Here is a 17,678-nt window from a genome sequence, read left to right on the forward strand (position 1 = left end):
TATGTTGATGTGGTGCTTTATTTTGAAGCTTTGCCATTTTGGTTTTGACCCTATGGAGCTATACACAGAATTATTAGCTGCAACTGCTATTATAGACCTGAACATGGTTTCTTGCACCATATCTTATATCACTCATATTTTGCATCTTTAGGTTACCCTTCTTTACTTACCACAGGTCTTTCATGCACATTCTCTAGTCTTCAAGGGATCATCAGCTACTTCTCTTCTTTATCTCTTTGTTGGAACTTCTATTTTGTACTAAAGTAGATGGACTTCGATCCCATTAATTAACCTTCTATTAGAAGAATCTTTCTAGATTATTCTTTTTTATAAATGCAAGTGTTATGGCTCCTGTTGCAGTTTGAAGGTTGCATATCAAGCAATGACTCACCACCATAGAGTCCAGCTAGCTTGATATCTGAAAAGACCTGAGTACCCTATCATCTATTGTCACAATTATTATGATAAAAAAGGTATTATTTGTGTAGCTAAGTAAACATTATTGTATGATTGCTGGAACTTTTAAGATCTACCACTTTGTTTGACATCAGTAGGCCTGCAGTGTGCCACTTCCCCGTCCACTCTGCTGAGGTAGCTTAAAGATTTCTTTATAACAAATCACACCACCCTGCTTTGAATGTCTTTTAGGCAAACTCTCAATCTTAGAACCACGGAATGGAATGGAATGGGAATGGGAGTAGAAATGAGGATGAATTTGGATTGGGAACAACTGATAACCTGTTGCTTAAACGTGGCACCAAGAATTAGAACGAGGCAGGGTGCAGGAGCATGGGTTGGGTCAGTTGCAAGTCTTGCTTCATGGCAGGATGAGATTTGACCCAGCATGAGTTGAGTATGGTGTCAGAGATGATATTAGCTGTACTTTGTATGTTCACACAACTAATAATCAATATGCAAATTGCAAACAACTAATTTTCATTTACTATATATACATGTACTAGGGGCTATTCTAAATCTTAACAGGCTATCTCCCCTATTGGTGGATGGTTGCACATCACATTATTCCTGAATTTTCTTCATAACAAAATATGGGCTTCATTGGGTTTTTGCAGCACTTTTTTCTGCATCATGTCCTTATTTTTAAAGGATGAAATATTTGTACATTCTTTTGTCTATTTGCTGCTCTCATGTGTTGCTTTACTATTGTACAATGCTCTATATTGCACGTTCCATATACATGCTTCTCATGCTTGCAGTTAAAGATATTTCTGGAACCTTTTTTGTGGAAGCATCAAGGCACAAAGAGCTCCTTAAAGGTGTCTGATGAATGTTCACAGGAAAGGTGATTATACATTGGTCAATTTTGTAGAACATTTCCTGTTCTTGTAGCCACTGAGAACACCTATCTTTTTTAATGTTTCTATTAGCATTCTTTACTGCTTTTAGATACATATTGACACCTGGGTTCTTTGTGACTGCTCATGATGTAGGAGAAATAGATGGTCTGCTAGAATTGTTTGGGTTTCCCTGGGGCCTGATTGTATAAAGAAGTTTTTCTTTAGCTTGAGTGGCTTATATGGTTATTTGCTCTTCTCCTAATTGTAATAGCCAATCAATTTATACGTTGTTTTAAACTCCAAGCTAAGTGGTATTAGATTCTGATAAAAGTCGAGAATACAGTCTTAGGACTGAATGGGCTTCTAGAACGTGTCAGGAATTTTATAATGTCATTTCTAGTCTATTAATTACTCAATAATTTTTAGGGAAATTTTCTTAGATTTATAAAAGCATTCCACTTTTTGATTATGAAAATTAAAAATCAGACAGCTTCCTCCCTATGTTTCCTATGTCATCGTAAGTTTATGCTCTGTCTTTACAAAACATGGAATATTACGTGGAACCTTTTTCTTTCTCTAATTCATCTTTTAACTTTGGAAGAAAAACGATGTGTGTGCACATCTAGATGAAAAGGACTATGCCCCTGAATATTTTCTTTTTTTTTAATTAAAAAGAAAGAAAAATCTGAAAGAATCTGACACCTTAAATCACTATAGGATGCAACATCCAGATGAGTCCTGTATGTTACATTGTATTTATATCTCCAGAAATCAGGCTAGTGTAGCTTAAAAGTATTGTGGACATCTCATCAACATGCTTTAAACTATTAATAATAGTCTACTTGTTTGTCTTTGCATAATTGCCATTGATAAAATAGGAACTTAAAAACTGTTGTCTTATAGTACTGAAGCTATATTATTTCTGTTGTTATATTCTACTGGATCTTGATTTGGTGTCTTGGGTGGCCTTTCCTGTTTACTGGAATAAATTTTAAAGAGCTGATGGGATTTGTCTGTTCAATCAATGGTTATCCAGCAGTGGATCTTCAAGAATAGGATAGGAACCAATATAATTAGTTTGTGAATTGGTAATGATAGGAGGTTTGTCAAGTTTTTGTGTTATGGGAAATGTGTGGCAACAAGGTAAGTCTGTCTACAAGCAGCATCAGTAAGAAACAATTTAATAGACAAATTACAAGGATGACTTGGAAACTTGCAACAAGAGCCACCTGGTACACATGGGCACAGGTTTGGGTTGTAGTGTCTATGAAGTGAAAAGTGTCTAAGAAGTCCTTTATGGGATGTCTAAGATGGGATCAGAACAAGCTTTTGATGAGGGGCTATGGCCTTGTATAGGAATAGGTGCCAAGATTGAATTTGCTGAATCAACCCTAAATAAATTTGATGATTATGATTTCTGTCAGGTTGGTTACTGTTATACATGGGTGGGGTTGTGAGAGATATATAATATTGATTATGAAGCAATTATTTCTCTTAATATGTGTTAATGGAAAAGATAATTTTGTGTTTCTCATTATCATCTTCATGAATACAACTCTTTAAATAGACTAAAATGGAATAGCTACTATGATAGCTTTACAATTGTATCCAAATACATATGAAAGCTATACAATTGTGTCTAATAATCAAATAAGTATGGTAAATTTGATCCTGGAATCTCTATAGTAATCACTACCATAATAGCTATGATATTTACGACCATAATAACCATGATATTCTGACCATAATAGTCATGATATTCAGATCTTGGAATCTTTGAGAATAGCCATGATATTTTGACTATTATAGCTGACCATAATAGCCATGATATTCTGATCTTGGAATCTTTGAGGTCATGCTTACCATAGTAGTCATGATCTTGACAACTCATTATGATATTCACCATGATTTTATATTTTATTCTTAACACTCCCCTTCAAGCTGGAGCATAGATATTAATTATGCCCAGCTTGTCACAAATGTAATCAATCCTAGTCCAGGTAAGAATCTTTGTAAACAAATCGGCTAGTTGATCCTCTGAGTGTATGTAACTGGTGGAAGTGAGTTTTTGCTAAATCTTCTCCCTCACAAAGTGACAATCAACTTTGATGTACTTCATCCTCTCATGAAACACTGGGTTTGATGCAATATGCATAGCTGTCTGATTATCACACCATAACTTTATAGGAGAAGAAACTGTAAAATCAATCTCTTCTAAAAGATGTCGAATCCACATCAATTCACATGTTGTCGTGCCATGGTTCGGTATTTTGATTGTGCACTTGACCGAGAGACTATATTTTGCTTTTTACTCTTTCAAGATACTAAATTTTCTCCCACAAATACGCAGTATCTTATTGTAGACTTCCTATCATTAGGCGAACCTGCCCAATCAGCATCAGCGAACTCCTCAATTTGTATACCACCATGATCTCCATACAGAATACCCTTTTCTGGGGTTTCTTTCAAGTATCTCACTATATGGATTAAGGCATCCCAATGTATAGTAGTGGGTGCTGACATGAACCGACTTAATACACTCACAGGAAATGCAATGTCTGATCGAGTGATTGTGAGGTAGTTGAGTTTTCTAATAAGTCTTCTGTATTTCTCTGGTTCAGTAAACATCTCTCCCTCATCTGCTACAAGTTTGACATTTGGATCTATAGGAGTTTCGTAAGGCTTTGCTCCAAGTAGATCAGTATCTATTAAAAGATCTAGAACATACTTTTTTTGAGAAAGAAATATACCTTTCTTTGAATAAGCTGGTTCAATCTCAAGAAAGTATTTCAGTTGTCCTAAATCTTTTGTTTGAAAACTTGTTTGAAGAAACTCCTTTAGTGAAGAAATACCCTGTGCGTCGCTTCCCGTAATCACAATATCATCAACATACACAATCAACAAAATACAACCACTGTCAGTATGTCTGAAAAATATAGTATGATCACATGAACTTCTCTTCATGCCAAACTTTATCACCACATCACTGAACCTGCCAAATCAAGTTTTGGAAGACTGTTTCAACCCATATAATAATTTTTTTAATTTGCACACCTTACCATTCTCTCCCTGAGCAATAAACCTAGGGGGTTGCTCCATATACACTTCTTCCTACAAGTCACCGTGAAGAAATACATTCTTCACATCTAACTGATACAAGGGCTAACAATAAGTAGTAGCTAAGAAAATAAATATGCGAATAGATGTCATCTTAGCCACAGGAGAGAAAGTATTAGTATAATCCATACCATAAGTCTGGGTATATCCCTTAGTTACCAAATGAGCTTTCAATCTATCAACAGAACCATCAGCTTTCATCTTCACCACATATAATCTATTTACACCAAATAGTACGCTTATCTGATGGGAGAGAAACCAGGTCCCAAGTGCCATTAGCCTCAAAAGCCGACATTTCTTCCTCCATAGCTGTCCTTTAGTCATTGTGTGACAACACCTCATCTAATATCTTAGGAATAGTCATAGAATCAAGAGAGGTAATAAAGGAGCGGGTTGATTATGATAAATGGTTATTGAAAACAAATGATGAAATAGGATGGGTACAATTGTATTTACCTTTCTTGAGAACAATAGGTAGATTAAGATTAGAATTAGATGACGTGGAAGCCGGTAGGGATGAGATAGCCACTGGTGGATCTGCTGGTTGAGGACCTGTAACATCTGACTGAGGAGGTTTATCTCAACAGGTGTAGACATAAGTAATGGGAGGACGAGGTGGATCAGATGAAGCAGTAAAGATGGGATAACTGATTGTGTAGATCAGAAAGTCCTCCATAGAATCCATCTCATAAGTAGAAGGAGAGGGATTAGCAAAGAAAGGACTCGATTCAAAGAAGGTGACATCTCAAGACAAAGATATCGACCTAACACAGAAGAATAACATCGGTATCCTTTTTGTGTACGAAAGTATCCAAAAAAGATACACTTTAATGATCGAGGGTCCAACTTACTGATCTGGGATCTCATATCCTGTACAAAATAAGTACAGCCAAATGTCTTTGGAGGAATGAGAAACAATGACCGAGTAGGGAATAAAACTGTATAAAGTGCACGACCATTAAGAATAGAGGATGGCATGCGGTTTATAAGAAATACAGCAATATGAACCGCATCTGTCCAAAATATTTTAGATACTCTCATTTGAAATATTAAGACTCTAGCAACTTCCATAAGATGACGGTTCTTCCTTTCAGCTATTCCATTTTGTTGAGGGATAACAACACATGATGATTCATGGATAATGCCATTCTGTATCATATAGGTATTAAATTGATCAGAAAAATATTTTTTGACATTATCACTACGAAGAATACGAACATTGTAATTATACTAAGTACGAACCTCGAAACAAAAAGCAGAGAAAGTATAAAACAACTCAGATCGAGATTTCATTAGATATAATCAAGTACTTCTTGAATAATCATCAACAAAAATTATAAAATATCGAAAGTCAGACTTGAAAATAACAGGACATGGACTCGAGATATCAGAGTGAACAAGATCAAAAAGAGACAAAGCTCGTTTATTCACTCTTGGAGGATATGACATCCGATGGTGTTTAGCAAACTCACACGACTCACAAGACAAACTAGTTACTTAACTCAGGATACATTTTTTTCAAGACTTCTAGGGATGGATGATCAAGACGACAATGAAGTTGGAATGGAGAGATGTCAGACCTGACGGTAGATGCAATACCGGATGTGATAGTAGTAGCAACCTCATCTAGCAGATACAACCTATTTGACTCACTTCCCTTACCAAAGATCTTCCGAGTCGATAGATCCTGAAACAAACAGTAGCTAGAAAAAAATGTAACACTGTAATTTAAGACTTTAGTGATTTGGCTAACAAACATCAAGTTAAAAAAAAATTTAAAAAGATATAACACAGAAGACAAGGGTAGCGAAGAGGTAATGGATGTATCTCCACTATCTAAGATTTTGGTAGTGGATCCATCTGCTAGTGTTACGTTAAAGCATTTATCAGATGGTTTATAATGGGATAAGATACCTTGATCACCTGTCGTGCGGTCGGTGGCACCTGAGTCAATGACTCATTATCGAGATGAGGATGAAAGGTAGGTGACGGAGTTACCTGTCTTGATTAGAGTAGCTTTAGAGGAGGATGTCGACTGCTGAGATTGCTAAAACTGGATGTACCTGACAAACTCCTCATCAGACATGACTACGGTGCTACCCTTAGGGTGATGAGTAACTGAATCAATTGGATGTGATACAGCATGAGCAAATCTGGATGCTTGATACTAAGACTGCATTTGCTATGCCTGTGGAGGTTTAGGACACTGATGACGAAAATATCCTGATCCTCTACAGTTATAGCACATCCTCTAGCTCTCATGACCACCATATCCTCTACCTCCAGGTCCTCCTTTACCACCACGTCCTCCATCTCTCCTTCCTCTATATCCACCACCACCATTATTCTGAGATACAAGGGCAGATCCACCAAACATGTCCTTAGTACCTAAGGTACTCTCTTGGGCTGCACTAAGTACAGTAGTAACAACATCGAATAAGGAATCCACATTCTTGTTGGCTAACAACTATGATCGAATCACCTCATACTCTGTATCCAATCTAGACAACCAACCAAATACAAATAGTCTCTTACGCTGCTCCTTCATCATAGCTACATCAGTGAAGATCGGCATTGCCATACAAAAATCTTCTTTGACTCGTTTATACTCATAGTAATACTCTATGATACTTCGTCCATTTTAACTTGGACAACTCACTTCTTGAGCCAAATTATATAACATTTTCATATTTCTAGTCCCAAAAAAATACTGATGCAATAACTCCCATAACTTTTTTGCCATTGTAACATGCTGTATTGAGAGAGCCATTTTTCTATTAATACAATTGACAATCTAAGAAAACAGTCTCTTATCTTCAGCCAACCATAGTTTGGCTTCCTTTTCTCCCTCAGGACAACTCAGTAAGATGTTCTTCCTTGCCAAGTCTTCCAACATTGATCTTGACAAGAAAATGCTATTCCACAAAATTGGATCCATCACCAGCTAGCATCATATCAATTAATTTCTGGTGTGAGGACACCACTTTAATACTCTTAGGACCTTCTCCTGATGCGATTACTCAAACACTTCACTAAACAATACCATAACAAACTACACCTTCACACCTCCACAACTCGCATCATGCTACCACAAATAACCTAGGATCAGCCCAATCATCCCTACTAGAGATTTCTAATCCATAGGTTATTATCACACAACCTACATACCATTAAAACAAACGCCACAATCATTGCAAGAAATCTGTACTGAAAGGCATAAACCAGTAAACACATAAAGACACAAGCAGTAGGCTGTAAAAGGGCTAATCTGGATGGTAGTATAGCGGATGTGCAGATCTGGTTCTGGGCTAGATCTGGTGGTCGGCAAGGGCTGGAAAGATGCAGATCTTGTTGTCGGCAAGGGCTGGAAGGGTTAGGAGATGATGGGAGGCGGCAAGAAGATGGTGGCTGGATAGAGAAAGGGGGTGGCGGCTGTTTGCTTTGGCTAAGGTTAGGGTTTTGGCTCTGATACCATGTTAATGGAAAAGATAATTTTGTATTTCTCATTATCATCTTCATGAATACAACTCTTTAAATAGACTAAAATGGAATAGTTACTATGGTAGCTTTACAATTGTATCCAAACACATATGGAAGCTATACAATTGCGTCTAACAATCAAATAAGTATGGTAAATTTGATCCTGGAATCTCTATAGTAATCACTATCATAATAGCCGTGATATTTACGACCATAATAGCCATGATATTCTGACCATAATAACCATGATATTCTGATCTTGGAATCCTTGAGAATAGTCATGATATTCTGACTATAATAGCCATGATATTCTGATCTTGGAATTCTTGAGGTCATGCTTACTATAGTAGTCATGATCTTGACAACTCATTATGATATTCATCATAATTCTATGTTTTATTGCTTAAGGTATTTGTGGGGTTAGTATATATAAATCTTCTCATGAATACATCTCATTGCAACCTAGCTAATGAAAGTAAATCCAACATAATAGCTCCCTCGTTACATACAGCCACTGAAGGACTTATAATGCATCAAACTTGTGGAACAAATGCTTTATGAAGATTGTGTAAAACCACCTTTTTCATTTATTATTATATAATGCCCTCATTTTTTAAAATATTACATTGGCTCTTTTTTTTAGTGAGCAATTTCCTTTCACTTATTAGTTAACTTTGAGGACTTCCAGAATATACCTCTAACAACCTGTTTTGTAAAATTCCTCGGGACTATAAGATACTCATATGATGAATTGCTGATTGTTTCGTTGTTACACACATACATGGTTTATATATCTAAAATGACATACCAATGACCATGGATTCAAAAAGTGCTAGAATGGACAGTACCATCGGCACCATACCATTCCGATGAGAAACTGGCACCAGTATGGTGCCAGGACATAGGACCCATCTGTACTGGTATGTACTAGCTGTACAGGTCCATATTGGCATGTACTGATGGTACCATATGGACCATACCAGTTGGTACTGATGGTTTTTATATGTTCAGTTTCAGTGCATACTGTTGGTATTGGCACTGCTCCAATACTCTATCATTCCGATGGAAGACCATACAGACAGTCCTTCCCTTCCTTTTTTCTTGTGATCATGTAGTTATATTTGGAGCAAATAATGACTTGTTTAATGTAGAGCACTTCTTGTTAGAGAAAATAGAAAATGACTCTAATAAAGACCATGTGCTGGCATAGCAAAGGCTATTGGATCTGATATTGCCACTTGCTTCATTCTTCATTTCTTTGCTTACGGCTAGTTAAAACACAGGGAGACAATGAAGATGGAAATGCTGTAAGCAGGCCTAGTCCTCCTGTCAGTCCTGTTTCATGGTTGCTATGTTCTTTATGTGATCCTACTACCTTTGACCAATCCATTTTTTAATGAAAATAATCAACTTTGGAAGTATATGTCCACTATTAGTGGAGTAAAAGGCAATTTGAATGGGTTGAAGGTCAATTTTCTGTAGTTACCTTTTTTAAATTAAAACAATGGTTGAACTCATATTTCTGTTAAATCATCTTAATTTCACTTGGTTTTAGTGTTTCTACATTTTATTGATTAATAATTCTTCAAATGATAAGTCTGCAAGCACAAAAATGGATGCTCTATGGATTAATCCATAAAGCAAAAACTAGGAGTCTTCCTTACCATGGTTGGCCAGTTTGATAGCTTCACTAAGTTCAGCTGTTTTGGGCTGTTGGCTCATTTTGCCTAGTTATTTATGCTCATCTTGATCTGGCAGACTTTATTGACGTGTCCAATATGAGTTGATGCTATGTTGGTTACCACTTCTGCGGATTAGCTGATTTAGCTTGATACAACATTATGCTTTATGCTATGCTTCAACTTCTATTAGCAACAATTATGCAAGGAAAGAAGGGAAGTCTATGCTGGATAAGGAAAATTCTAGATAAAAGATTTTAAGATTGCTTGAAAGCCTTTGTTTCGAATGAACAGTGTGAGTGTCTTTGTAGACCCAAAGGAACAGATACTTTTTAAAGTAAACAGAGACTTTTCCTTGATCTATTAACTAAATTTATCAACCGGTTTTGCCTAGCTGTGGTAGACATTAGTGTCACCCGAGTTCTCATTAAGTTGACTGTGGTAAGCATTAGATCAAATTTTTGGACAGATGAATTTTTGCATATGGTTTTGTGTATTTAATCTCTATCAACTTAGTTGTCATTACTATACCTTGTTGGCTATCGTATTATATTAGGGACTCTTTTCCGTATCCGTGATTAAATGGAAAAAGTATACAGCTCTTTTTGTAATAGGGAAGTGCTTTTTCTGAATTATGAAAAACTTAGGCTTGAAAATCCAGAATGTAATTTGTTTCCTTTATGTGGAGTTTTATGTTTATAGCATGAGTCCATGATCTTGCAATTCATATAGTTAGTTAACAGAAGATACTACAAATTATAATATCCTGTTGCACTCAAAGTTGTATTTTGCAATGTGGAGAAGATTTTATGCTTTCACCATTTCAATTTCTGCAGCGTGGGGCAGTTCTTTCGACGGCATTTTGGAACAGAGGTGGAGCACAATGCTTTCTGCTATTTTGCCATTCACCAACTTAAAATTGGTTCTTTTTTTCTTTATTCTTTTGCTTGATCGCTACATTACTATTATTTTCATGAATACTTTAAAGCAGTAAATCTTTAGTGCTTACCATATCATCTAAAGCAATTATATTCTTTTTGATCTAATCATAGGTTGTTGATTATCTTGTTGATCCTTTTGTCGCTGGCTCCAGTGCTGGGGATCCAGAATCACTATCTGTAAGCACCATCTTCCTTATGTTGCAAAGAATAATTTTCTTCTTTTCTTTTATTGAGGGTTTTGTTTTTTCTCACATTAAAAATTATATAATCTCTTGTTGCTAATACTGCCTTTTATTGGGCCATTAAAATAATCTACAGGAATTTTGTTCAATTGTTCTAGCTGGTCCTTGATTAATTAAAATGCTGTTAAACTCTTGAATTATATATTCAGTTTGCTGCTATAGTGTTTTCTTACCTAGGTGTATTGTAAAGCTCTATACATATAGCTTTCCTTTTTATAATTATTTATTGTTGCATTCATACAGATGCGCCATGCATTTCCAGAGTTATGGAACCTAGAAAAGGAGTAAGTGTCATGTTATCCATTCAATTTCTTCCAGTGTTTGCTTGATTATTCTAATGAACTGCTTCTAACTTCAGCTTGATTTCACCTTCAACTTCTTTTTTTTTCTCAGGCTTTTTAAAAGCTCTTGGTGCACTGGAAAGTGCCATTTTGTGGTCTTTGACACCAAATTCAGATTTATGTATATCATTTCTGATTAAGAAAAAGAGATTCTTGATAGTCAGATTTTTTTTTTTTCAAACCAACCATATAAATTTAGGACTTCGGCCCATATTAGATCATATATTTCTAAGTTAACAGAAGCATGCTATACACAACCGATAGGTATTTTATTTTATGCTGTGTTTTCCATGCTGGAAATTTTTGATATCTTCAATCACTACCCCAGTTGCAGTCTGATGAATGTAATTAAATTAAAGAAACTATGGTTGTGAGATCTCATCATCTATCCCAATATTCTTTTTTTTTTTGTGTGTGTGTGTGTCATTTACAATCAGCAAAAGAAATTTTGACCTCTGCATCTCAATTTCAGCTTTCTGGAACTGTTCTATTAAATAAGAATAGATTTCTTGGATGGTATGAAATTGTTTAGGTAATATTTTTGTGGTGCTTTTGGTGATGTGGATCCTAATTGATGGGTTCATGAATTGATGTTATCAGGTTTGGTTCAGTCCTTGTTGGGGCTATCCGGTCCAAACTAACAGGTAAAGCGAAAGTTAAGGGGGAAAGAAAAACATCAGTGGAAAAGACAAAACATCAGCGTGGTTCATTTTCGTTTCATGGTGGAATGCAGGTAAACTATCACAAATTCCATGTGTCATTGGTTCCTTTAAATCATGTATGCTTTTCGGTATGATTAAGAACCATCGCATCTATAGACAGTGGATGACAGTTATTTCTAATTGCCAAGTTAATTTTATATGATTTGGTGACATGTAGCCACAAAACATATTTTTTTTCCTGGTTGGGTCAGTGTTTTGATCTTGAGATAGTAGCAGCAAAATACAACACCATTCCGTAATTCTTGTTTTATGTTATGTGAGTATTGAACATTTTCATGTTGTGCAAGGGAATACATGAATAACTGATAGGTGTTGTAGTATATCGGAGACAAAATGAGCATGACTGCTCATAACATATCTCAATACACATGACAAGCAGAAAATCCAGATTTGGATGCCACAAAATGTGAATGCTGGTGGGAAAATTCCTTATAAAACATCCTCATGAATACCTGACAACAGAGAAGTTGGGAATCTGATAATGGTCAAGGCTATGAAGCTGGAGTAGAATCTCATTTGGCATACTTCTTGGAATATCTTCCATTGCTCATTGTTGAATAATCATGATCATACCTGATTTCTTCATGAGGTTCTGAGTTGTGACTGAAAAGCAGCAATAGTTAAAAGTTTCTCATGTTAGTGGTGCTATATATTCTTCTTTATATCTAAAATCAATGAGTTTGTCTACTATGTTGTATACGATAGTCTATGCCAACTCTCAAGGACCTGAATCTTACCTCATGAAATTGAATGATCATGATCTCCTCTTAACTGATAATGAGGGCATCTAATTTTTGAAACATGTTCCTATATTTGAATTGTTTCTGCTATCTGCAGGCACTCACAGACATGCTATGTAAGGAGTTTGGTGGTGATAACTTGAAACTAAACTCAAAGGTGCTGTCATTATCTTGTAATGTTGATGGAAGCTCTCCATTTAGTAGCTGGTCACTTTCTTATGCTGCAAATGATGCCAACACTAAGGCACTCAGAAAGGATCAATCTTTTGATGCAGTCATAATGACAGTAAGAAAGCTTGTTGCATGATTCAAAACATTCAATACCTTTAATAATTGTTTTCTTTTGAGATATGGAGATTGTTTGCAACCTTGAGTTTTTGGAACCAGCTTACCTGAGTTATAATAGATATCATTGGTAGAGTAGTGTATATTATGCTGTTTACTATTTTTTCATCTCATTTCTTTGCTTTGCCAATAAAACTATATATTAGATTAGCCGTACTCTTTACAAAATTGATTACTGGAATGACCTCGATCATGTATGTGTATTCATTGTTGCAGGCTCCCCTTTGTAATGTTCAGGAGATGAAATTCACAAAAAAGGGAAACCCTTTTGTTCTTGACTTTCTTCCGAAGGTTGGTTTTGAAGCATGTTGTTCTTAATTAATGGAATTCTGCATTGCATTTGCTACTGCCTATAGGGGTGTTATGCATGTAAATTGGCTATTCATGTACTATTCAAGATGGTCTGTGGCTGAGATTCTTTGTATTAGACTACAATGAGTGTGCCTCTCCTTTCCCTTATGGATTTATGTATACTCAATTACTTATGCCTCCCAGTACTTCCCAAGTTAAATGGAATTGCACTCACCTTTCCAGGATAAAATGATAGCTTCAGAAGGTTTGAGAAATTATCGCATCTATCAGTAATCTACATTGTCAGATATAACAGATTGACAGGCTTTAGGTTTCTCAGCAAGTCCCTTACGGCTAATATGCTAGACAACTCTAGGTGATTTTCTACTGCCATCAGATATACTCCCAGAGATGACAAGGTCAAGGGGCTTTTAGTCAACTTCTTATGGAAATCAGGATTTGCGCTTGGATCCACTGTTATGATTTTATTCCAACTTCATTGAACCGATATGTAGCTTTAAAATCACCTGTTTTCACTCAGAGTCTTTTGCTGTCATGGTTGCCAAGTGCTTTTCAGAGATAATCAAGCTTCTCCTTCTGGGTTCTTTATTTTAGGTAATTGTCTATTTTGGAACCAGCTAATCCTTTCACCCACCAGCTGACATCAAAGTCAGCCTAACCTACCTTTCGGTCAGTTAAAATCCATGTTTCACACCATTATCTCAGACATCAACATAGGACTATTTATTTTATCGTACAAATATCTTATCCTCATGTTGAGCTTTTTGGGATTCTGGAGCATCTTGTTGCTCTACTGAGCTTACCAGTCATCTTATCTTATCCTTTCACCATTTTACCTGGGACCTTCAGTTTAGCCCACAGTATCTACACCCCACTTAAAACATGGGGGTTGTATGACACTTGGACATGCTCCATGAGAAGATATTATTAGATATTGAAAGGATCTGAGTATCTGACACTTAGACACACACCTCCACTTGTCAACATGAACCCAATTCCATATAATGGAACCAGATATTTTGAAGAATGCTAGACCAATTTTTCTCCTAAACAATAAAACTGCAAGTTGTAAATGTATTAGGCTTAACACCACATATGTGGCCCAGATCATGCATGTGGAGGGATAAACATGTCAAAACAACTGAAACAGGTCAAGATAATAACCGTGTGAGTTAAATAAATAACTAATATTGGGGAGATTTGAACTCATGACTTTTAGGAAGCTGAGCTCTTATTCCATGTTAGATAACCAGCTGACTGCAACAGCTTAAGCTAACAAGCAAGGTTCGCTGTAACAAGGAATAGGTCAACAATGCATATCGGTCTTAATAATAAAAAAAAAACTAGAACATTTGCACAAAGACCATGCATATGAGTATGCTACTTATCAGGTGTTTTTGCATAGACCTAGGTTTTGCTCCTGCATATCTGAAATGGAGGAAAAAAATCAGAAGCTGCCTCAATTGAGATGAAGGAATGGAAGGTGATTGAGATGGCGATCACATGTGACAAAGACCAGATGAGGCCATTGCAAGTGATGGGTTTCTAATCATTTGAAAAGGGTAAGAAAGAGGAGGATGGATTCCAGAAGATTGATATGGAAGTTTTAAAAATGGATGAAGCTGGCTTCTTGGCAGCAGATGTAGCACTAGATGGGAATTTTAGAACGAGAACTTGTAATGCTAACTCCAAATAAATGGGCCAGGACTTGTTTATGACTTGGGAAATTGAAAGGTGCAAAATTTACCGCTGAGCTTTCAGTGAGTGCTGTTAGGAGTTGGCTGGTAAGAATAACTATTTAGCTTACATGTACAATGCCTTGTTTAGGAATTTCCATTTTGCATTTGATAACATGATTATTTGGGACAGATATTTGTAAATGTACCATGTTTTATTTCCTTTACATGAAATATCAAACTACAATCGTAATCCTTTCTCTGTATTAACAATTCATTGGTCATAGGCAGCAATCTGGTTTTGAAAACTTCAGTAAGGATATCTGGCGATGCATCAGCCTCACCTAGCTATTTTACACCAGTTGCCTCTTGTGGTGCAGGTAAATTATCTACCAGTATCTGTCATAGTCACCGCCTTTAAGAAGGAAAATGTCAGAAGACCTCTGGAGGGATTTGGAGTGTTAGTGCCTTCCAAAGAACAACAGAATGGCTTGAAAACTCTTGGTAAGCCCTCTTATAGGTGAAACTATTTCTTGTATCTAATATAAGGTACCAATAATCTCAAATTTACAGTTGAGTTGTATATAACATAAATTTAATGTTGTTAGATAATGAATGCTACTGTTTTCCTCGTTGTCAGTATTGTTTTGTGCCATGTAGGTACTCTTTTCTCTTCCATGATGTTTCCTGATCGAGCTCCCAATGATCAGTATCTTTACACTACATTTGTTGGGGGCAGTCGGAATAGGGATTTAGCTGGAGCACCAGTGTATGGAAACTCTGTTGGCTACAGCATCAAACTTTCCTTTCGGAACTCATATCACTTATACTGACTTGTTTTTATAAATTTATCTTCTACTTGGTCCAAGTCATTTTTCACATATAAATATGCTTGTGCCTTATGTAGGGATGAGCTGAAACAAACAGTGACTTCTGACCTTAGAAAGCTGTTGGGCGTAGAGGGACAGCCAACATTTATCAGGTGAGGAATTGATCCTTATATCACTGCAAGATGTGTTAAAAGCAATTATGTGTATTCTTTATTGGACTCATCTTTGCATGATTTTGATTCTTAAAGTGTTGTATTATCCTCATATTAAAAGTTATCCAGTAATTTGGATATTTATGTCATAATATGCTAGCCTTCAACCATATCTAAAGTTGATGGTAATCTTTTCTACAAAAAATTGCAGGCACATTTACTGGAGAAATGCTTTTCCCTTGTATGGTCATGATTATAATTTAGTCTTGGAAGCTATAGAAAAGATGGAGCAAAACCTTCCTGGGTTCTTCTATGCAGGCAAGCCCAACAAAACTAAGTCTTCTTTTTCTGTCTAGTTAAATATAGAATCTTTTCTATATTTAAAATATAGAATCTTTTCTACGGAACGTAAGTTACACAAGCATATGTTAAATATATGACACACTGATGCATCTTATGATCTTTATGTGAATCTATATGTGCGTAGTGTATATTGACTCTATATTTAGATTCACCCTGAGGAAGTGATTTGTTCATTTGGTCATATGCATGTTGACTAGATGTCCAAATGATCAAGGTTTCTAGGCTGTGATTTTGGTCAGCTAAATAAGTTAGTTTTTTCTCAGAACTCCCTTCTATGTTATTTTAGGTATCCCGTCATTTGGGCCCTTCTATTTGTATTTGTGGGAAAACCGTGTATGGTTAGTTAGCTATTTTAGAAAATTATTTTGGTAACAGATTGTATCTTTAGAATTAATCTTATATAGCTAAGATTCCTATTCTGTTAGGATGTCCCGTAAATCATGGGATCTGATTTAGTAAATCCTATTTTGTTAGGGTGTCCCATAAATCATAGGATCTGATTTAGTAATTTATATTTTTTGGATGCTATGGTTGTTGTATATATTCTGTTGTAATATTCAGATTGAAATACAATTCCTCTTTTCAAATTTCAACATGGTATCAGAGCTTTAGGCTCTTTTCTGGGATTCTTTGTTTTTCGACCTTAATTGCCGAGTATCTTATGAAGCTTTGTGGCTTTCATTGCCAATCGATCGCCTCTGTTTTTCCTTCTGCCCCAGCCATCACCGTCATTTCTATTTCCGGCCGACATCATCATTGACTCGTTGTCGTTCAAGATGTCAGAAATCAGGGAGACTACTATTACAGCCTAATCCGAAGAGATAATCCGACTTCAACAACTAGGAGAATTACAGAGTATTCAAGCCTTCTACAGGTTAGATGGAAAGAACTACCTTAAGTGGTCTCAACTCATTCATACAATGTTGAAAGGAAAGGAAAAGATTAGCAATCTCATGGGTACAGGTCTTAAACCAGGGGATCCTAAGTTTGAAGCATGAGATGAAGAAGACTCTATGATTATGGCATGGTTGTGGAATTCCATGATTCCAGAAATAAGTGACACATGCATGTTTTTGCCGACTGCCAAGGACATGGGATGCGATTCAGCAGACCTATTCCAAAGCTAGAGATGCGGCTCAAGTGTACGAGGTCAAGGTGAAAACTATGGCTGCAAAACATGGGAATAAAACGGTCATTGAATATGCGAATCAACTGAAATCTTTGTGGTAGAAATTGGTTCACTACTGGGCGATAAAAACAAAATGCCCCGATGATGCAGCGGTTCTAAAGGACTTCATTGAACAAGATAGGGTCTATGATTTTCTGGTTGGACTTAATCTAGAATTTGATCAAGTGAGGATACAGATTCTTGGGAAGCTGGAGGTTCCATGCTTTAACAAAATAGTGGCTCTAATCCGAAGTGAAGAAAGTAGAAAAGGG

The 17,678-nt window shown here is 36.2% G+C and overlaps 1 protein-coding gene across 7 annotated transcripts in view; it reads left to right on the forward strand.

Annotated features, from left to right (window-relative positions):
- Positions 1-17,678, forward strand: part of LOC105051395 (protoporphyrinogen oxidase, mitochondrial) — a 38,805-nt gene that overhangs the window by 11,839 nt on the left and 9,288 nt on the right. For all 7 annotated transcript variants that reach the window (XM_073243053.1, XM_073243049.1, XM_019852931.3 and 4 more), the window contains 11 exons: positions 1,218-1,303; positions 10,411-10,447; positions 10,627-10,692; positions 11,001-11,041; positions 11,699-11,831; positions 12,658-12,846; positions 13,122-13,196; positions 15,274-15,397; positions 15,554-15,662; positions 15,801-15,875; positions 16,087-16,193. In XM_073243053.1, the coding sequence (XP_073099154.1) occupies positions 1,218-1,303; positions 10,411-10,447; positions 10,627-10,692; positions 11,001-11,041; positions 11,699-11,831; positions 12,658-12,846; positions 13,122-13,196; positions 15,274-15,397; positions 15,554-15,662; positions 15,801-15,875; positions 16,087-16,193 (1,042 nt within the window). The remainder of the gene's footprint in view (positions 1-1,217; positions 1,304-10,410; positions 10,448-10,626; positions 10,693-11,000; positions 11,042-11,698; positions 11,832-12,657; positions 12,847-13,121; positions 13,197-15,273; positions 15,398-15,553; positions 15,663-15,800; positions 15,876-16,086; positions 16,194-17,678) is intronic.

The sequence above is a fragment of the Elaeis guineensis genome, chromosome 9 (genome assembly GCF_000442705.2).
Source record: "Elaeis guineensis isolate ETL-2024a chromosome 9, EG11, whole genome shotgun sequence".
Classification (NCBI taxonomy): domain Eukaryota; kingdom Viridiplantae; phylum Streptophyta; class Magnoliopsida; order Arecales; family Arecaceae; genus Elaeis; species Elaeis guineensis.